This window comes from Choloepus didactylus, chromosome 5, assembly GCF_015220235.1.
Source record: "Choloepus didactylus isolate mChoDid1 chromosome 5, mChoDid1.pri, whole genome shotgun sequence".
NCBI lineage: Eukaryota > Metazoa > Chordata > Mammalia > Pilosa > Megalonychidae > Choloepus > Choloepus didactylus.
In genome coordinates this window covers 10,130,158-10,151,778 of record NC_051311.1, presented here as the reverse complement: position 1 = coordinate 10,151,778, position 21,621 = coordinate 10,130,158, and the positions used below count along the sequence as shown (strand labels likewise).

At 43.0% G+C, this 21,621-nt stretch overlaps 3 protein-coding genes across 17 annotated transcripts in view; 2 read left to right on the top strand and 1 right to left on the bottom strand.

The window, feature by feature from the left end:
- PDSS1 (decaprenyl diphosphate synthase subunit 1) overlaps positions 1 to 8,053 on the bottom strand; it is a 33,798-nt gene extending 25,745 nt beyond the window's left edge. For 2 of the 6 annotated variants that reach the window (XM_037837925.1, XM_037837926.1), the window contains exons 1-4: positions 7,404 to 8,053; positions 3,916 to 3,980; positions 3,289 to 3,409; positions 170 to 300 (exon numbers count right to left, since the gene is read on the bottom strand). In XM_037837925.1, coding sequence (XP_037693853.1) covers positions 170 to 300; positions 3,289 to 3,409; positions 3,916 to 3,980; positions 7,404 to 7,526 — 440 coding nt within the window. In that variant the 5' untranslated portion in view covers positions 7,527 to 8,053. The remainder of the gene's footprint in view (positions 1 to 169; positions 301 to 3,288; positions 3,410 to 3,915; positions 3,981 to 7,403) is intronic. The other 4 variants (XM_037837928.1, XM_037837929.1, XM_037837924.1 and 1 more) reach the window with 4 other exon arrangements.
- The window catches only part of LOC119535544 (ankyrin repeat domain-containing protein 26-like), a 961,331-nt gene that overhangs the window by 658,448 nt on the left and 281,262 nt on the right, over positions 1 to 21,621 (top strand). The window lies entirely within an intron of this gene.
- The window catches only part of LOC119535552 (protein adenylyltransferase SelO-like), a 45,110-nt gene continuing 30,975 nt past the window's right edge, over positions 7,487 to 21,621 (top strand). Inside the window, exons 1-10 of one of the 6 annotated variants that reach the window (XR_005217200.1) lie at positions 7,487 to 8,262; positions 11,432 to 11,550; positions 12,205 to 12,333; positions 14,976 to 15,040; positions 15,127 to 15,183; positions 15,276 to 15,374; positions 16,084 to 16,151; positions 18,448 to 18,535; positions 20,454 to 20,523; positions 21,241 to 21,313. Coding sequence is in view for 5 of the 6 variants with exons in the window: in XM_037837917.1 (XP_037693845.1) it covers positions 8,016 to 8,262; positions 11,432 to 11,550; positions 12,205 to 12,333; positions 14,976 to 15,040; positions 15,127 to 15,183; positions 15,276 to 15,374; positions 16,084 to 16,151; positions 18,448 to 18,535; positions 20,454 to 20,523; positions 21,241 to 21,313 (1,015 nt within the window). In the remaining variant the exon portion in view is untranslated. The remainder of the gene's footprint in view (positions 8,263 to 11,431; positions 11,551 to 12,204; positions 12,334 to 14,975; positions 15,041 to 15,126; positions 15,184 to 15,275; positions 15,375 to 16,083; positions 16,152 to 18,447; positions 18,536 to 20,453; positions 20,524 to 21,240; positions 21,314 to 21,621) is intronic. The other 5 variants (XM_037837917.1, XM_037837916.1, XM_037837915.1 and 2 more) reach the window with 5 other exon arrangements.

Here is a 21,621-nt window from a genome sequence, read left to right as displayed (position 1 = left end):
AGACGTGCGGGGAGATGCGAGAGTGACCTTAGGAACTCCGAGTTGGGACAGGATGGACAAAGGGGATTCTTAGGTATGTGCTAACTCTCGAATGGGAGGCTTGAAGGTGACCTTGGGAAGGGAGAACCCCAGATACAAAGACGGAGAGGACTGAAGGCGGCGGGCTTACCGCGAGTCGTCATGATGGACGTTACACGCTCGGGCCATTAGCACCACGATGACTGGCCGGAAGGCCTTCCCTTTTCCGTCAAAGTAGTATTCCGTCATTTCCTTGAGTTCTGCCGTGGACACCAAGAGTTCCTGAAACCAAGTTTCCCTGCGTCAACACGGCATCGGTAACTGCACAGGACAGCAACAGGATGGAAGAGTCCAAACTCTCTCCCAAAGCTCTGATTTGACCACAGTGTTCCCATTTCAACTGAGAAATCCCACCCTCAGGTGGAAACGGTTCCGATACTGTCCAGTCACAAACCTGCTGCCCCAAGACCAGGCCCTGAGCCACGACTGGGTGGCCCGAGTGGCCCGAGCTACTGCTGCTGCCCCACTGATAACCCGACACCAGACGAGGCCAGGGGACTGCAGGGTGGGGAAGGGGAGCCCATGTGGCCCAGGGGCTCAGGGCCGAGACAGCGGGACAGAGAAAGAAACACACAGGGGAGAGGAGAAGGGAGGGGAGTGTGGAAGCCGGCGGCTGTCGGGGGCCTTTGAAGCAGGTTGGGGGGGTCCTAAGCAGGGAGGCAAAGCTGTGACAGAGAAGGTGACGGCCAGGGAGAAGAGCAGGGGTGGTGAGACTGGCTCAGCCCGTTTCGCAGAAGACATTTAACAGGTTCACAGAGGAAGGGGACGGCACGGCCTGCTTGACGGCGAGCAGCTAATGTTACCATACCGTAGAGCTGGAGCGACAGGAATTCAAAAATGTGGAATATTCAGTGAACACTGAAGTTCTAACCTACACAATGCTGTACATTAAGCACGTTACAAGTTCAGAGAAGGGGGCGATTGGTGCATGCTGGAGAAACTGGACATTTCATGGAGATGAGCTGACGCGGGTGTGGAAGGATCCTGGGATTTGGGTGCATCTAGAGGGAGGCGGGTGTCTATGTTTGTTGCATCTGCTGCTCAAGGACTCGCCTGATGGAATCAGAGCTCATCCCCCGGGAGCAGCATCTACGAACAGGCCGGAGTAGGGGCCTGGCCGGCTGCTGAGTTATCGACACGGTGCAAACGCTCCAATAAATGCAGAGGGACAAAGAGAAATAAGGCAGTCCCCTTCCTATAGGGAGCCCGGTGTCTTGACAGGGAGAAGGCAAACAAGAAGTGCAATTTAACACAATGCAGTGGGATGGGTGCTGCCCATGGGGTGCCTGGGAGCACGATGGGGGTGGAGAGCAGGAACGAGGACGCAAGCGGAACCAGGAAAGACAGACCGGGAGCATGGAGGGGACAGCAAAAAAGTCAAGGATCCTTCCAGGCTCCTGGGTGGTACCTTCAATATAAACAGGGAAAACAGAAAAACTAGCTAGTGGGGGAAAGGTGGGGTCCCAGGTATGTTAAGGTTGAGGTGTCCCAGGCAAGCTTTGGGGTCCCCAGTAAGCAGTTAAACTTGGGTTCAGCATAGATGGTTCCATCTGCAGGGGATCTCACCTGGGAGTCACAAGCTCGGGGATGGCTTTATAAAGGATACGGGGAGAAGAGGGGGCTGCAGAGCTGCGGGCAATGCTGAGACGGAAGGGGGTGCAGTGAGTGAAGGAAGAGGAGCCCCCGAAGCAAACCGAAAAACAGCCTAAGAATTAAGGAAATCTGAAAAGTCCAGAAGCCAGAGGCCGGTGTTTCAAGGAGGGGCTTGGTCAATGGTATCAAATGTTTAAAAAAGTCAAGGAAGATTAAAAAAAACAAAAGGGTCCACTGGATTTGGTAACAGGAAATCATGGGTGTTTGGCAAAAGCAGTTCCGGTGGAGAAATAGGAAAGGAGGCCCCCAGCACGGGGGCAGGTCAGGGACAGAGGGAAGCGAAGCCTGTTGAGAAATGTGCCTGTGTGAGACAGGAAGGCTGAGGGCTGGGGCCGAGGGACGGTCCTTTTAAAAATGAAGATGACAAGTTAAGAGTGCTCACTGCCTAGACGCCCCTGAAGATGGAGAAAGATTAAGTGAGAGGGAGGAGTAGCAACAAACAAAATTTAACAAAGGTCTATGACTACTGAAACTTTGTATAATTATATATATATTTTTGGATGCTGGGGTGTTGGAATGGCTGGAAGGAGGTAAATGATACGGTGAACTGAAGCCTATAGCATCCTTTGGGGTTTGCTCTACAGCTGCTTGGTGAATTGTGCCTTGAAAGTCTTCACCTTTCTGTATATACCTTGCATTGCATAACAAGGAGAGAACTGAAACAGTGGATCTGTAACCCATAACAATTTTTGAAATTACCTATATGACTGCTTGTTGAGCTGTACATCGAGAGATGACACCTTTCCGTATGTATGTTATATTTTACAATAATGGAAATGGCTGAAGTTGTGGAACTGTGACCCATGACATTCTTTGAAATTTGCTAACAATTTGTGAAATCATACTTTGAAAGTTATCAGTGTTCTGTATATATGTCAAGGTTCACAACAACAAAAAAACACTACAAGAAAATATTCAGAAGCATTAAAAAAAAAAGATGAAGAACATAGAGCCCCCTAAAAGGACAAGGAAGAGACAATTAAGAGGGGGTGTTTGCAGACACGAGAGTGGTTCCGAAGGCTCCGGGGAGGTGGGACTGAACAGAGGTAAGGGGACCACCCCCTGAAAAGGAGGGGGCGTTCGCTTCCCTGAGCTGGAGGGAAGGTCGTCAGCGCAGGGGACAGAGCAGGGGCCTGGGGGTCCCATCTTCACTGAATGGGGTGACATTGCTGGAAGAATCTGAGTGCTGGGGGGTGGGGGCCTGGAGAAAGCGGAGAAGGGACGGGGCCACGCGTCCACGTAGGGCAGCATTTTAAAATCCAGGTGAGCTTGGGGGAGAAGAGTGAAACCAAGCAGCCGTATTTGGGGCAGTCTGGCCCTGACGCAGGGAACCGGACAAGGAAGGTGGGGATGTGGCGATTAGGGACGAGCTGAGCCATTTCTTCAGTTCCCAATGCCGCCAGCACGCCTTTCCGAACGGTGCTGTGTATGGCATCCTCCCGTCGTCCAGTACCGGGCTGCACAAAAATCAAGTCAGCGATGGCTTCGCACGTATCAGAAAACATACGTGGTTTCTCTCCTAGCTCTACAAGTCCCCGTTGCTCGACAGCGTCTTACCTTCCTAATGTCCTCGTACAGACCCTTCAAGTCTCTCCAGCCGAGTTTGAAAGGGTCGGTGTACTTCTCACCACTCCGCGTCCTGCTCTGGCAGCACGCAGCTGGGCTCGTGTGATGCAGCCTGCGATGAAAAGGACGCACATGGCGTGAGCCTGACTGCCATCTGACAACAAGATGACCTCGTGTTTAAGTAAAAAATCACACACACACACACACACAAACATACACAAATGGGGTAAAGTCAGAGGATGGAAAATTAAGCCCCAATGCTTGCTGGAAATTAAGCATAAATCCAAAAAAGATCACTGATTTGGAGAAACATAGGGAATTCTTGTTCTTTGCTAAACAATGCATCAATGGTTCTTTTTTTATAACCAGGACCTTGAGAACCTACAACATCCATTCAAAGCTGAACTTTATATTCAGTGTAGCTCAGGGCTGAGTTTAGAGTGCATTATATTCCCAGTTTTTGGAGAGGCAGAGAACACTCAGATTAGACATTGTGGCACTTAATCAAGCATCACGTGAAATCTCCTGGACCAGCCCACCGCAATTCAGAGCAGAAACCCACTGGCAATATGATTGATAATTCTGATTGAAGCCATTCAGCTTCTATAAAAAGCTTACCGTGATATACCAGACACATCTGGAAAGGCGGATGCTAAACGCTTCGCAAGATTAAAACAGAGCACCTGTAAAATAAAAGTACCAAGAGATGCATAAGGAAAATATTCCTGAAAACTTCAGTTTATAACCCTGGATAATAAAAATGCCCATAATTCATAATACATATACTCTTTAATTGCCCGTTTATACAAGAGGATTGTAAACTTTAGAAAAAAGACAGTTTTAAAAAGCCAATTTCCTTTTCTTATTACAAAAGCAATACTTGGCATTATAGAAAATACTGGTAAGAAAAAAGTTGAAAAAAAAAAATCTATAATCCATCCCTTCTCCCAGAGAAAGCCAGTTTTCATATTTTTATCTATCCTTCCGGATCTGAAAAGTAGTTCTGAAACAATTTCTTTCCATTTAAATAAGATTGGTCATAGAATAGTAAATATCAGTATTATTTACATTCTTTTAAATTTTTCAGTTGGTTTAAAATAAGGAATAATCAAGATACTCCAATCATCAGCCCGGATGATGAAATGGAAAAAGATGTCAATATTAAGTACAGAATCTATGTCTGCACCAGCACTGCCTGTATTAAATTACTAATCCTAAAACAAACTAGGAAATGATACATGAGAAATAATGTTAAAAACAAACAAAAAATACCCTCAGCAGCACATTTCGATATTAGCTTACCAGCGACCAAAGGACAATAGTGAACCACTTGCAAAAGGTTCAGAGGACGTGACAACAAATATTAATTCCAACAATTATGGGCCAGGAATTGTGATAGGAATTTGGGACTAGAATGGCAGAATTCAAGTGTGTGCCGGCTTGAATCCATCATGATCCAACCTTGTGGGGCAGACCTACTGTGTGTGGGACCTTTCGACTGGATTATTTTCATGGAGATGTGACCCCGCCCATTCAAGGTGGGTCTTAATTAGTTTACTGGCGTCCTCTCTGAGAGGACAAAAGGCAGAGACATTTTAAAGAGAGGACGCTTAGAAAGAAAACACCCAGAGACATTTTGGAGACAGTCACTGAAACCAGAACCAGGGGAGAAGCTAAGAGAAGATCCCCAGATGCTTAGAGAGAAATGCCCTGGGAGAAACAAGCAGGACCCAGATAAGCTAAAAAAAGCCCAGAGACATTTTGGAGAAACCCATTTTGAAACTGGAGCCCAAGAGAGAAGGGCCAGTGAACATTGCCACGTGCCTTCCCATGTGACAGAGGAACCCCAGATGTCATCGGCCTTTCTTCAGTGCAGGTATCCTCTTGTTGATGCTTTAGTTTAGACACTTTCATGACCTTAGAACTGTAAAAATTTGTCAAAATCCTCCCTTTTGATTTTTCCCATTACTGTGACATCTAACCTACTTCTTTGCATCTTTGTGGGTAACACATTTATATGAATTCCTTAATGGAAGAGTACGAATTATTCCATTTGGAGCTTAATCATATCCCACTAACTGGGGTGAAGGCTTACACCTACATAGCTAATACTGAGTGTTCTTAACCACAAGGCACGATAGTAGGAGTCAAAAGCACGGACTAGGTCCAAATCCCCACATTTCTGGCCTGTGCTTCACCGGGGCATCTTCCTGATGATGCCAACTCATGGACAGACGCTGAGCTTAATTTAGGGAGTACTTGCCAAGCTCTATTGAAACAAGCTATTTTCTGCTGCGAGAGTCCCTTGGAGCAATGTTTTCCAAGGTGAGGTTACAGGCACCCAGGGGGGCAGTCGGGTTGTACCGGGAGCTGTGGAAAATAGAAACCTGGTACCTGGAGTGCCACTGCTAGCAGGAACAACCACCATTGTCTAGTGGCTGGTTTGGCTCCACCTTGCCTCCCATAACTTTACTTAAAATATGAAAAAACACTGGGTATGACTCAAAAGACGTATCAAGCGATGCGGCATGATCAAAAGCACACTGGTTTTTATCCTGGTACAAGGTTTGTTGACATTATTAATGGAGATGTCAGGAGCATGAGGGAACCTCAGGGGGCAGAGCTGGCTGGGCTGGATTTATCAGTATTGCTTGTCATCCCAAAGACATCAGGCCCCGAGAGACCAGGGGGAACACTGAGCCTGGGGCAGCCACACATTTTGAAATGTTCCCTGAAACATGTGTCAAAAATGCACAGGGTTGGCAGCCTCCGTGCAGGCCCTCCTGAGAGTCAAGGCAGGAGGGAGTGGGAGCCGCTCAGCATTCCGTGGTGAGCCTGGAACCACAAAAAGGGCGGTGAAGGCAAAACAGAGAAGTATGCAGTGGCATTGGACGGTGGACACATCCATCTGTTCAAAATAACATCCTCATCTGTGATCCTGGACATACTGGAAGTCTGGCCTCTCCCATGGCCTGTGTGGATAGTCTCCCCTTCGGAAGGTCATATTCCAAGCAGGTTACTCTCTGGTCCTCCTAGTCCAGCACCTTTTTCTCTCCTAATGTCTATTCTACCTGAGAATCTGTGACATGCGTTAGCTTTGGTACAAAGCAGGCATTCGTAATTGCTGTATTAGTTCCATAACCCTAAATGGTGTTTGATGGGTCCATGATGGAAGAGGGAGAGTCCTAAATTCAAATATACTAAGGGGAAGGGTTTTGCAGATGCGAGCCCAACACTAACGACACCAGGACTGTGAGGCCGCAGAAGTCTCTGAAGGGCCCAGGTTGTCTGTGATTTTGCGGCAGTTATGCTAACAACACCGGCCACCCCTCCGCACACTGAGGCTTCCCCGCTGGAAAGGGCACAACTCAGAGCCAGGAAACCAGACCCTTCGCAGGTGCCACGCTGAGTGGGAGGGGGAGAAAGTGAGCGCGGGTCCACAGGGCGGCCTCAGGACTCACGGCCATGGCTGGCATCCCAACTTTCCGTCCAGAAGTCAGAAGGCAAATTAAAAGGCCTCCCACTTCTCTCTCTGTGAGCCCTGCTCTGGTCCGCGGTCCTCTCACGGCCCCGCCCCGGGCAGGTGTGCTCTCCCTCCCAGGCAAGCGCCCTTCACTCACCTCCGGCCCACCTCACCATCAGCCCCGCGTTCTCCACCAGACCTTCCCCCGTCCCAGGCCGGCTCCAGCGCCGCGAGCACCGTTCCCTCCAGGGTTCCGGGGGAGACGATCCCCCAAGACCGGCCGCACGCCAAAGGGGTAGCTGCGGCTTCCCCTCTGCCTGGGCCCCGGGGACGAACGGATCTTTCCTTCCGCGTTTCCCCGGGGCCCTGGCCGCTGCCCGCTCCCTCCAGGCTCCCCAGGACGCCGCTCCGCAGCCCCAGTGGGCGCCCCGCTCGGGGTCCCCGCTCGCCGCCGCGCCCTCCTCGCCCGCCGCGGGCTGCGCCCCAGCCCGGGCACGCGCCCTCCAGCATCCCTCCCGGGTCTCCCCCTCACGGTGCACTCGGCCCCGGTCGCGCCTGCCGGGGCGCACGTGCTCCCATTCATTCCGCGGCCGCTGTCATTGGCGCCGTGACCTCTGCGCGGGCCGCGCGCGCCCGGCCTCACCTGCGCGCCCGCGGCCGAGCGCGTCCCGGGGGGCCCCGCGCGTCCTGGGGATCCGGGCCCGGGGCTGCGCGCCTCCGGCCGCCACGAGCAGCAGCGCCGCCACCGCCACCAGCGCGAGGCCATGGTCCGAGTCTGAAAGTCGCGGCGGCGGCGGCGGCTCCGCCTATGGCCCGGGGTGGGGGGGGGTCCTCCTCCCGGGACCCGGAGCCGGAAGCCGGACACAGGAAGCGCTTCCCCCCGCCCGGCCGCGCCGCCTCTTCCCGCTCCTCCCCGGAGCGCTCTCGGGCCTGGGGTCAGGGGCAGGAGAAGGGGCGCGCCCAGGGGGAGAAGGAGCGGGGTGTCCCCAGGAGGAGTGGGGGCCGTGCGCCCAGGAGAAGAGGGTGCGCCCAGGGGGAGGAAAAAGAGGTGGCGGCTGGCTCCTGCGCTTCTCTCCCTCCCTGGGGCCGGCCAGGGGGGAGTTCTCTCTTCCTAACCTCGTCCTGCCGCTTGCGGCGATCCATGAACTAAAAGAGGGACCGCAAGGATGGACCCCCTGGGGACCGGCTGTTAGCCAGGAGCCCCCCAGCGCGCCAGGCTCCCAGGCTCTCGTGTCCTGCGTGTTTAAGCGGAAACATGGCCCAGAGAAACCGGTTCCCGTTCGGCGGCCTCCTCCGGAGGCTACAGTTGACTTGTGTGTGTATCTTGGGTGTGGCCGGTCGCGCCGCGGTCAACTGCCTGCTGCAGCCTGTCCTGGAAGGAAGTGCCGACCTCGGGCGTCTTTACGGGAACGAGTCCACACCCCATCAGGGCTCTTGTGAAACAGAAGCTAAACTAGCCTCGTCTTTCGATTTTTGGACTCTTTCCTCTGAAGACCTTATAGGTATTTTGTGTGATAGTCGGGCAGGCTTGCTCACCTCTGGGTGCGGACGCCCCATTTTGGGGTGTCTGGGCTGGGCGAGATTAGTATTTGATGATGTTGAATGGTTCTGGAGAACGTTCAGGATTAGTGCCCGACATGGGTTAGAGAGACTTTCCTTGGCTCTTATGATAATGAGAGACGGTGTTGGGTGTTTTGTTTTTAGCAAACGTATTGTAATGAATTTGTACAAACGCACAAACACAGGGGGAGCCAATGAGAGATGGGGATACAGAAATAAAAGAATACTTAATCCTGTTCTCAGAAATTCACTTTTATGGGGAGCAAGAGCCCAACAAACAGGCAGCTGCAATACTCTGTGAGAACGTGCCTTTTCTGATTCTTCTGAACGGATGCTTTTTGTATAAAAGAGTGCAGGTGTCCCTATAGCTGAGCACACTTTCATATTTATTTTAAATGTATAGTTTTTTATGCACTAAAGGCATTGTAGAATATATAAAGGAGCTTATTAAAATAAAGCCAATTTTATGGGATTTTCTCGGTATTGAAGAATATTATATTAAAAAAAAGGTAAAGTGTAAAATGCTTTACAAGTAAAGGTTTTTAACACGTCTGGCTTACCTTCATAAAGAGTAGGTTTATGGTCAGAAACACCCAACAGGTAGAATTTGCCAAAGTTGAGGGTAGCAACAAACACTCCTATTGTACTTTTAACAGTCCTGTGCCTTAGAGGATTATCATTTGCTCTTGTTTTACAGATAGGGAAACAGAGAAATTAAGTATCTTGCCCAAGGACGCACATTTGGCAAGTGTAGCACTTTATGATTCTGTCAGGCTGTTTTCATTTAGAGATTTTTTCAGCAGATTAAAACAAACAACCTGGCTCTTAAAAAGATACTATAGCTTGGCAGGCCTAAGTAGGGACAGCAGAAGAAATTAATCACCGCTTCCAACATTATGGTCTAGCCAAATTCTTGATGAACACCACCACACCAACAGGGCTTGAGGAAATCAGAAGTAGTTCTGACCCAACTAGACTGGCTGGCTACCAAGAACAGACTTCTCTCGTACACAGTCTAGAAGCAACTTTGGTCTTTTTGATTGCACTCATACAAAGGAAACAGCTAGTCCTGACTGCTAAAAATGGAATGGGTGTAATTAAAAGCATTTTCAGAGTTTTCATTTCAATGTTGGGAGGTTGACTACACTTAAGGCATTTTCTTGCCATATTGAGGATACTGTTAAAAAAAATGTTGTCTACAGTAGGACCAGGTTTTATGCCAAGGAGAGATGATAAATAAAATACTTGATGTATTTCATCTCTTGGTTGATAGTACTGCATAAAACTTCTCATCCTGATGTTTAGTTCAATGACCAATTAAGTATTAAGGTAAAGCCAGTAAAAATATTTGTTGAGAGAAAAGGTTCAGAAATAGTTGCATCAAAACGTTAGAAGTTTTTGTGGATTTCGTTATCTCCCAAACTGTGAATATTAAAGAATTGATTTTTGGATTTACTGACTGATATGTTAAGATAAAGGGTTAATATGGATTGGAGTTTTCCCTGGGGTTTTTAGTCCATGGCTGATCAGTTTAATTGGTTACAGTGTAACAGGTGTGAAGTTAGATACCTTGGAAGCAATTAGTCTTTCTCCCCCCCATGGCTAAGGATCACCTGTGTTAACTTTTCAGGTTTTCTGTAGGGTATGCTGAAATCATCTGTTTTGGGGTTGACTGAATCCTTCAGTCCTCCTTGATGCTGCCTTCTTCACTGTGTCCTTAAGGGGAAGAATAAGGGATTAAATCTGGCCTACATTCTCCTGCTTTTATGACTTACACAGGGAAGAGATAAGATCAGTTTTACTGCTGTTATAACTGACATTTAGTCCCCCTAAACTTGAGTGGAATAAATAGGCGTTATTCCAAACAGTTGAGCAAACTGTCCTAATGCCACCTTTCTCCACTGATTTAGAATATTTTTGTTATATAAGAAATTCTTATATGTACTTTGTGCTGTTTCTGTCTTGCTGTTGCATTCCATTGATCTTTCCATCTACCTGGGTGCTAACAATATGTTTAATTATTGTAGTCTCCTAATTTTTAATATGATAAGCAAACTCTCCCATTTCTCTTACTTTAAAAAACTTAATCTGTTTATTTTTCCAAATTTTCACTTCAGCTTAAATTTGGTGATCTCTTCAAAAAAAAAAAAAAAATCCTTTGAGGATTTTGATTGGTTTTCCATTATAGTGATTAAATGATATGGGGATATGTATCGACAATATAATCTCTATCCAGAAGCATTAAGTTTTTGTGTTCCTTAGTTTGATCTTATAGTTTTATTAATACTCCTAACTTCTTCAGATTGTTTTTTGTTGTTGTTGTTGTTATTTTAATTGCTTTGGATTAAGAAAGCAGATTGAGATTTTAAGAATTGTACTTAAAAAAAGTAATTATGTTCTGATTATTAAAAGGATGTTCAAATATTTGAAGCTCTCTCTCTTTTTTTTTAACCCTACAGTTTTTTAAATAAAATACACATGCTTTAGTACATGGGTTTATGAAACATAAAGAGGCAATTTTTAAACTTCTAGCTTGTGAGCAGGCACGTATCAAATGTTTTGAAATTTTTGGTGGAATCCACAGCATTTTGTACATCTGATAAAATATCTACTGCAGCCTGCTTAGTGTTAGAATTATTTATTTATGTGTGTGTTTCCGTTACTTAATTGTGAGTTGCCAAAGGACAGAAAGCATATGGTTAAGTGCCTGATATACTTTGGTTGGATTCCATTGAATTGACTATTACTGTAATTCTAATATAATAATGCAGCTTGCCTCCATTTCATTTATATATTCTTCTTTATAAATATATTCCCTATCCTATTTGTCTCCCATTAGTGAAAATCTTTGATGACAGGGTATGTGTCTTATTGTTTAAAACTTTTTCCATTTCCCATCTTCTTGGGCAGTTCTATTTCTCCATTATGTGAATATTGAATAGATAATGTTGAAAACGAGAAAATAGCCTTTAAATATCAACGTTTGCAGAAGATAGTGGTTTAAGTTGATTTTCTGGAAGAAGCATATTTTAAAGTATTTTTAAGGAATATTAATGTTACAAACACAATAAATGAGGACATTAAGATGGATATATGTATTTTTTTAATCAGCTGTGTTGCCAGTTGATCCTGTTAAAGAAAATTATGTTCGTAAAGTGAAAAACTGCATTTTTTCCGTTGTCTTCCCTACTCCTTTCAAATCAAGAGTACGCCTTGTAGCAGTTTCAAAGGTTAGGCTTTATGTTTTTTTACAACACAAATACCGACTCAACTCACTATACCATTTATCTAAGAAGATAGTTTTTTTCAGCGTTTCATGGTTAATGTTAGTCTATTGACAAATGATTGTTATTATGTTTAAAATTCAGAAATTGGGAAAATGTCCTTATCATAATTCACATTTTTATATTTCTTCCCGGAGCATTATATTCTGTTTCATCTTAAAGTTATCTTACAAAGAAAGTACACTTTTGTGGAAAAAAAATGGGGGGAAATGAGTTAAATTCTCATTTTAGATAACTTCTAGAGATGGTCTTTAGTAACAAATTCTAAATTGTTCTCTCATGATTCAAATGATTTTTAGATAAAAATAGCATATTTACATTTTTTAGTTCCTTAAAAGAATATGTGTTAGGAAAACAACATTGTTTTCCCATGCATCACAAGAAATTGTAAAAAATTTTGAACTATCTGGTAGAACTCATTTTACCCAAATATCATAAACAATCATAGAAACTATGGTGCATGTCTTATGAAAAAAAAATATTAGTCTTGTGTTTTTGGAAGAGGTTAATTCTTCTAACTTTCTTCTATTAAGTCTCTTTGCTTGAAAATTATTAAATGATTACTTAAGTTTGTAAGAAGATTTTTTTTTCTTGCCTCAGGAAGTTCTAGAAGATATTTTGGACCTTGATTTATCTGTCTCAGAAACAGATGACTTTATCCAGCTTGTAAGTGGTGAAAAGATAGTATTTGGATCCGTTCCATTGGCTCATAGATACGGTGGCCACCAGGTAACAGAAGCATTACTTTCCTCATGCAATGTAAATATTTGATGAAATTGCTGTCCTATTAAAGAGGTTATTTTGCATTAATTTCTCTAATATTAGCATACTGAGACTTCAACAAGATGTTTGTAGAATCTGATGTGTCATCCTAAAACATTTATAGATTAGCTGATGTGATTTCTTGCCGCAATAATGCTAGAGCCCGAGATTTTTTAATGGAGTTGAGAAACCCGGAGCAGCACAAGTATAAAATTTCTGTGAATTATGACTGGAAAACTCATTCGTTGAGGACTGAGGCAAGCAATTTAGGCAAAAAAAAAAAAAAAAAAAAAAAAATAGTAGTAAAGTTTATTAAAGAAAAAGAGAAAGAAGACACAGAGAGATAATGTGGGCATGTTCCAGGGAGAAGCATGCACCAAGTGGGAGTGGGTTGGCTTGTTATATAAGAAAATTTTTCAGAGATTTCCTTATCTTGGCCTTTGAACACCAGATGTCTTCTTTGTTTTAGGAGATAGTTATCACTGTGATCAGAACTTGTGAGCTGCCCTCGCATATCTAAAATTTGTCTTTGGGCAGATGCTCAACAACAAAATCAAGTAGTTTTTGAGGAACAAATAGATGTTAATGTCGCCAGGGTTGCTTTAGAGCAAAGTAGCCCTGCTAGAGAGGCAATAAATCAGGATTCAGTGGGAGTATGACAGATGCTGTAGCAATCAGGAAACGGGAATGCAGGGTCAATTGAAATTGCTGTTAAAATCCTGTGAGCTAAATAAGATTATTTTAACACCGCCTGGTTGTTTGGGGGACTGTTTTGGTTTGAGCAAGAATTAGTTTTGAAAGGAAAAGTGGTAAAATAAAATAGAGTTGATGTAAGGATTACCTTAGAATGAAAAGTACATAACATGTTAGATAATCATCATCAATCTCAGGATCTCGTTTGTTGGCTGAGTTGATTCCTTTCAGATTTTTATTGCTTTCATGCTTCAAAGTCGTGTGGGCAAAGAAATCTGCTTAATTTTTTTTAACACACCATTTTCCACACATTTTGACCACTGACCTGTTTTGTTTTTAAGGAATAACTCTCAATGTTTTGAGGAACAATGTGTCTCAGTTTAGAAATGTCTGGACCAGATGATCCTTATGGTTTGTTCTTACCTCCCAAATGCAGGGATTACATATTTCAAAAAGCCATCACTGATATGGGTCAAGTGTATTCAGAACATTTTTTGCCACTTCTCACATGTTCTGTTAAAATACAAACACAGACCTTAAGGTATGCAGAGTTTTTTGAAGCCATTGCAGGGTTTTTTTGATTTGGTGGTATGATAAGCCAGGTAAAAGCCTTTATCAGTTTTGCGTTTCATCTCTTGCTTCTTCTCCCTGATCTGAAATTATGTTGTAAATGTTTCTTTATAAGGATGGTGGTGTCCCTGTGAGCTTGCAGTGCAGTAAATGATTTCTCTTATTGATGGAAAACTAGTTCCAACTCCCCCGATTTCACTGCTGTCTCTGAAATCTTTCTACTGTCATTCTTTCTACTGCCCTCTTGTGCCGAGGGAGGCATCTAAAGTGTTGTCAACTTTGGTAACTCCGGAGAATGCAGGAGATGCTCTCAGACGTGTGCTCTTAGAAGTGTCCCATTGCTAAGGTGAAATCATTGTGGTCTTTTTCTAGTTGAGATGAAAATTTAAATACTGGATAGATTTTTCTCAAATTCGTGTTTACCTTCCAGAAATTTAAACAACCATGTTTAAACATTTCACACTGTTTGTAGAACTCTTTTTATGTGCCAGGTGAGTGAGACCTGCCCCCTTCCCTCAAATTCCAAATACCCTAGAGGAGGAGATTGGTACCTGAGCAAATTCCACTGTCAGTGGGGTTGTGATGAGTTACGGGAACTCAGGTGAGTTCCCAGTCCTGGAAAGTCAGGGCAGACATTCTGATGGAATCTCATCTGTGTCAAGAGTTGAATGATGTCTAGGTTAGCCAATAATTGTTAGCAATAATAATTCCCATCCAGTGTGCACTTGCCTGTGTCGGACAGAGGAAAGCATTGCATGCATTAGCGTTCATTCTTACAACCATCTGGCAAGGTTGTCCCATGTCACAGAAATGAAAGCTCTGACTCAGTAAGATTAAGTAACACGAAGTTTGCACAGCTAATAAACAGCATAGCTGGGATTTGGACAACAGCAAACAAATTGTAATACAAAATTTTGGAAACAGTTGATCACACATGTTCAAAAGCAGTTTTTTCAGGTACAGGTCTGTTTATGATTTTGTATTGCATATGTAGTATATAGGCAAATTTTTCTGCCCAGAAATTGTTCCTAGTTCCTGTTCTGGGATTAACTAAGTCAGTTCTAGGTGTTCTAACACCTAACAAATTTGAGCTCAGCTATAAGAATCTGAAGGAATTCACTGTAGGGTTTAAAATAATATTTTGTTAAATGATTTTAATTTATGTTCCATTGATTAAATTTTATTTTCACCTTTATCCAAGTTATTATTATAATCTTAAATTAATTATATAATAATTTTTACATTATTATAATCCTATCCTCAATTTTGACAAAATTACCTTACTATAAAAATTACTCTAAAAGCTATAAAGACAAACATGAATAATTTTCCTTTTTTCCCTGTAGTTTGGAATATGGGCAGATCAGCTTGGGGATGGAAGAGCTCACCTTCTTGGAATTCATATGAACAGGTACCACAAGTTTTCTTGCTAATAGCTTCTCTGTTACATGTTACCATGAGTTTTCTAATACTTAGTTGTTTCTTTCTTTTTTGAAGGCGGGGCGAAAAGTGGGAGCTCCAGTTAAAAGGTTCAGGAAAGACCCCCTACTCCCGGTACAACTTGAGATTTTTTTTTTAGTCATCTAAATAGAAATTGGTACCTTGTTAGTTGTAAATGAAAATGGTTTTTATTTTATTTCCTATAGAAGTGGAGATGGTAGAGCCGTACTTCGTTCCTCAGTGAGAGAATTTTTGGGCAGTGAGGCTATGTACTACCTTGGGATTCCGACTAGCAGAGCTGCCAGGTGGTTCCTCTGTCCTCAAACTAACTTTCAGGAGTGGATCATGTTATCTCCAGGAATGTATCAGTATTGAGCAGATAAATCGCTGATTGCATGATTTCTTGTAGTTTCTTACGTTTCTGCATACCTCTTGATAGCTCATTTACTCTGGTAGTCCAACAGTGCTTTACTCTAAAACCATGGTGGCCATGGTTCATGAAAACATGAGTGACCAAGCTAACGTGATGGTGCTGTGTTGGCCGACGTCTGTCTTTGATTTCATTTTTTTTATGTATTTCAATTAGAAGATAAAAGGGAAAATCGTGATAGTTTTTAAAAGCTCAGATGAACCAAGGTTTTAGAGTCAGACCTGGATTTAAGAGCAGTTTCTACCACTTAATAATTATGTGTCTTTTGGCAACTACCTTTGATTAGATTTCAGTTGCTGTAAGAGTGTTCAGCATGATGTGTGGTTTTCTTTATCTTAGTAACATTATGAAGATGGTGTTCTTGTTTATTTATGTGTATGTATCTATAACTTTTTACACACACTTGCGCACACACACATATATAATTATGGATATTCTGAAAAGGCTTACACATGTTCTGTCACCTTATCTTTATAATTACATAAATAGTGGAGATTAAGGAGCTACTATTCAAGGCTTTGTGAAGAGGGAACATATTTCATAAGAAAACGTGACTTTGACTGTTTGATTCTCTTGTTTATCAGCCTGGTTATAAGTGATGATGAAGTATGGAGAGATCAGTTCTACAATGGAAACATTGTGAAAGAACGAGGTAATAACAGTTTTTAAAATACTTCCATAAAATTGGATTAAGGTCTTAAAGAACAACAGATAACGGACATCTTTGTAGTCTTTTTAAAAATTAACCCATGATTCTCCAAGATGTAATTTCAGCATTTCAGAATTCTCATAGAATATCCTTTTCTACATCCTTACATCACTAATCCATCCATTTCAAATAGCAAATGCCTGGGTAGTGAACAAAAAAAGCTTAAAGAACACCCCACAAAATGTTAAAAGCCAACATATAAAAATTCATCCATTTCCTCCTTTAGATGTTTCCTCCAAGCCCCCATTGCTCTTACTTTAATTACTTCCAATAAACGCAGTTAACTTGTTCTCAGCCTTTGGTGGTTTAGAAGTAAAAATTTAGAAAGGGGATGAAGAAGTATACTATATATAGCAGGGACACTGACAACAGCAAAAAGAGAGAGGCAGGCAGGCTTGACTTTGAATCTTGGGGGAGGGAGGACCCTGGAAATCAGTAACCAGCGTAATGAAGAGCTCAGAAAGCGGAGGTGACAGCCCTCTGTGCCTTGGGCATCCCTCGGTCACCCCGAACCGCAGGGCCACATTCTTACCTATTGTCCCAGCGATGCACCAAGAGCGCATGCGGTGATTTTAACACTTAACGTACAATACATTCAGATACACTTTTCATAAAAACCTTCCTCCCAAAGTAGTTATGCTGAAAGGAATTAAGGATCATTTCTCTCTGGTGCATCTCTCTCTCCCTTTTAATTCGTGTGGATAAAATAATACTATTGCCCCCAGACCTATAAAAATCATTTAGGTCTTTTTGCTTACAGAGAGTGGAAATGAAATACCCTTAGCATACTGTTACTATACCTGGCACAAAGCTTCTTACTTTTTTATTTATCTGAATCCAGAGCCCCAAGCATCATGGTCTTGGACAGTCCCGAGCATTTTTCCTATTTAGGCCATCAATAGAGTTTCTACATCTGCCTCTTTGTGTATGTACAGCTATTTGGATTGTGCTTTTACCCTGCAACTTGTCCCGGCGCCACCGTGGTGTGGCCCAGTGCTGGATGGGAAGGAAGAACATGAGAAGCCAGGACAGGCTCTGCGGGAACTGGCTGGGTGACCCTGGGCAGGAGACTAAGTCTCCATCCAAAAGGAGGGCATCCAGCTAGACGCTGCCTTCTGCATGTCCCAGAGCTAACATGCAGTGGTTCGATGGCTCTTATGAAGCCGGCGTTTAGAGTAATTTATTGAGCTCTTACGTATTTTTTTCTGTTAAGTGAGAACATTTTTCTTGCTCAAAAAACCACATGAAAATAAAGATTGAGATTAGCATTGTGAGCAAGTCCTGTCTGTGTGATGATTCCATTCAACACAGAATGGCCCTAACTCTAGCGAGTCCAGGGGTAGTAAATATATGTCATCATTTCTTGCCTTGAAAAACTCAGTTTCATAGAGAGGAGACTTAAACCCACAGAACAAACATCCATAAAAAACCAGAGGTCCGTGAAGGGGGATCATTGGTGCTTTATGAGGAGGTGGGAATTCACCTCGAGCATGAAGGTTGGGGAGTATTGCAGAAGGGGGAGAATGCAGGGTTCACTTGGAACAGGGAAGAAGGTGGCCACAAAGTCCCAGAAGTAGGGGTGAGTGGGGTGGTCTGTTGAGGGGCAGCAGGGGTGACAGCTGGGTTCCCACAAAGCATGTCACCCCGGAGAAACGTCATCCTGACATCGAAACACACCAAGTACAGAGTTTCTTGTAAGACAAGCATGAATTGTATCTCCCAATTGCAACACTGATGTGTATAATGGAGGCAGAAGAAGGCACTAGAAGGCTAAAAACAAGATGCTTGGATTCCTTTTATTTCTTCAGTACATTTGTTAAGTTAGAGCACGTGCAAAGGTCTATATATTTTTAAAGTTAGTTTTCAGTTATTTACATGAATAGAAGGCAATGATAGAGACTATGCAAAATAGGTAATTCACTCATTCCCTCTTTCAGGACAGGTTACAGGGAAACCACAATTAATGAGAAGGTGGGGAGCTGAAGTTGCCAGACTTCTAGCACCCTTTAAGCACGCTTGGGGCTTTGGTGTTTCTAAGAGTTGTGATTCCTGACCTTCTAACTGATCAGGCAGAAGCAGTAGAAAGCAACCCTCAGTCCTTCACTGGGAGAAATTGTTTTTCCAATAAATCCAATTACTCCATTTCTTTTTTAGTAAAATAATCTCACTTTTAAGAAAAGCGTATTGTGCCATATGGCTTAAAATGAATTTTATGCTAAAACAAATGTTTCTTTTTAAGGGGCAGTAGTGCTGCGTGTTGCAAAATCATGGTTTAGAATTGGATCATTAGAAATTTTGGCTCATTATGGTGAACTGGATTTACTAAGGTTAGAGCCTTTTTTTTTATGGTTGAAGACAGTTGAAAAAAATATTTATGTGCTCTGAGATTAAATATTTTCTATTTTCTTATAAGTAAAACTCAGAATTAATAAGTGTTTTCAATGCTTGCTATAAGCCTTACACTATGTATGTTCTCCAGGAGGTAAAATAAAGCAGTATAAGACCCAGGGGTCCCTTTTCTCAAGATGCTCACTATGCAGCATGCAGCCCCGTTGCAGCCGAGGGCCCCTGTGCTGGGCAGAGAGCTTGGCAGGAGTGGTAACTGCCCAGCTCCGCAGCCCCACAGTGTCCAAAGCTGTTCCCTACTCTGGGATTCCCAGCTGCTCCCTCTGTCCCGTGTCTTATTTTTTTTTTTAAACCTAGACTCCAGTTTTGACATCTGTGATGATAACTCTGGGTTGACCCAGATGTGAAACTCAAGCCCCTTCAGCAGGGTGAAAACAAACAACCAAACCAAAGATCAGATTTACACAAAAACATTTCAGATCAGTGTACAGCTTACCCAAGGTATCTGGGGGAAGACAGAGGACGGTTGCTTCGAAGGAACAAAAACAGTAACTTCTGCCCGTGTCCTGCGACACGGCTTCCCACCACATTCCGTCTGGGTGCCTGCTAGCATCTGTGCTCTCTAAATTCCACCTTCCTCAAGCAGGCTCAGCAAGTTTCCTTCCAACAAAAGCATTTAAGAGGAATTATTTGTCCGTTTGTTAAAATAATATAGTCTAAAAAAGTTACTAGAAGATTAGGCACACTAGAATTGTTGGAAATATGGACCCTACCTTGTAGTGATCAGTTTAGTAAGCCCAGACACGTGGTCCACGAAGCTTATGGGGGGGAAATGGGGGAACATAACAAGCAGAGGAGGGAAGTGACCCCCGTCACAAGCCATCTCCGTGCCTCTTGCTTGCCAACGCTTACGGAGCTCCAAGTCATCCAGGCTGTGAAGTCTCCATTCTCTCTGGGGTTCTTTCTAGTCCTGTTGCTTTTGGGGTCACTTCCTGGATTCCCGGTGCCCTGAGTGGTTCTGTCTGGGGGTCATATTTCAGCTATGTTTCACTTTCCCTCTGGCATTTGATGCGTACTGTTAACTACTCTCTCCTAGATGCCTCCACTGGCTGACATGAAACTGTTCTCTCAGGATACATTTTAAACCTTTCTTGCTCATTCTTCTTTTGCTAATCAGCTTCCTTTACCCCAGGCCTTTATTCTATCTGAGAAAACTCCTATCCACTCCTGTTGTTTATTGTTTTGACTGGGTTTCAGTAATTCCCAAATCATTTCTACCGGCCTCATTTTTTTTCTGCCTGCCCTCCAATGCACTCAGCACTAGTGGTTAGTCGATTAGCTGGAATAGTCCATTAAAACAGGGAATAAAAAATGTGATACACACGTACCTTAAATATTTTAACGCCAAGCATTTGCTAATTTTTTGGTCACCTCCTGTGTGAAATCTCACGTGACCCTTCACAGATAATCATTCCCCGCCCTGTTAAGTCTATACTTTTTGTGTATTTCTGTTATTGCATCTGTTACACTGTAATGCCGTTATTCCTCAAATGTTCTTTTCCCCTGATAGACCATGGGCTCTTTGAGGTTGTTGTTACTTCCCTGGCATTTACACGGGGCCTGGCATACAGCAGGTGTCGAATGAATGTGCAATGAACTAATCCGAATTTGTAACATAAGGTGGACTCTAATATGATCTTAGAAACACATTTCCATTGTTGAATTGGCATTGAGGACAGCTGTCCCTGTGGCTGTTTTGGGAGTAAAATCTTTTCCCTTCAATTTTTAGATTTTAAGCCTGATTGAATGAATTCATGAATCTTGACAGTGCATTCAGATGATTGTATATTCAGTAATGTGTTCGGAAGTCCACCGATGCTCTCTCCTTTTTATCCCCAGAACGTTATTAGACTTCGTCATACAGGAACATTTTCCCTCAGTCAATGCCAAAGGACCTAACAGATTCGTGGTGAGTTTTAAGAGAGAAGGATGATACTCTGTTCTCTCATTGGGCTGCCAACATTAGCATTTACAACTTGGGATTTTTAAAACCAGCATTAGTAAAAAAAGATACAGAGTGCTTTGAACATTGTGAGAGGAAGATAATAGGAAACCTTCCATAAGCTAGACATTGATAAGAAAGATGTTTTGTTTTAAAGACATCTGGAAAGAACGAACTGGTGTCACTTCCTGATGAATGCAGGATTTTTTGAGCAATGTTTGTTACTTGGTCACATATATTCTTCTCTCAACATTAGATGCATTGATATTTCTATAACTGTACTTCTAAAATAAATGGTAGTAAAATGTGATTTTCTGTTTTTGTGGAAATTTTTTATCTTCGTAACCATTCTTTTCATAGTCCCAGAGAAGGAAATTCCATTATTTCTCTTGGTGACTCATTTTAAAGTTTAATAACTCACTTTGTTTAAACTGAACTCCCTTGTGCTGAATGGTGGTGCTTTTACTTTTCTCATTGGAGATGCAGAGAGCCTGCTTGTAATACAGTGTCTGAGCCTTTTTATATTGCCTCTGGATAAATAATGTGACTTTTCCATTTTTCTTACATATATTATTTCCAATTCCTTTAGTCCTCTTTTAGTCTACCTTGGAAATCTTCCTTGTGACTTACTAGAGGCTCCTGAAGGGTATACATATACTGAACAATTTCTGAATCTTATTTCAGGATTTTTTTTCTACTGTGGTGTCTGAGACTGCACGACTTATTGCCTTGTGGATGTCTGTTGGTTTTGCGCATGGTAAGTTATCTATTTCATTCTCCTGATGATAAAGTGGAATTAACTTTTTGAAGTAGAACACCCTTTTTTGGGGTATTTCAAAATATTCCTGCTGCTGAGTTTTAATATACAAATTCTTAATATACAAATTTGTTTTTAACAACAGAGAAATATTTTTCTCATGTTTAAATGGTTTTGAATGAACAGGATATAGAAAATAGAACAAGCATCTTTGAGGGGGATGTGACCTGTAAAACTCTGTAACCTTAGGGTTCACGTGTGAGTATATATATTATGTTTGTATCTTTTTAAATCTATTTAAAAATTAT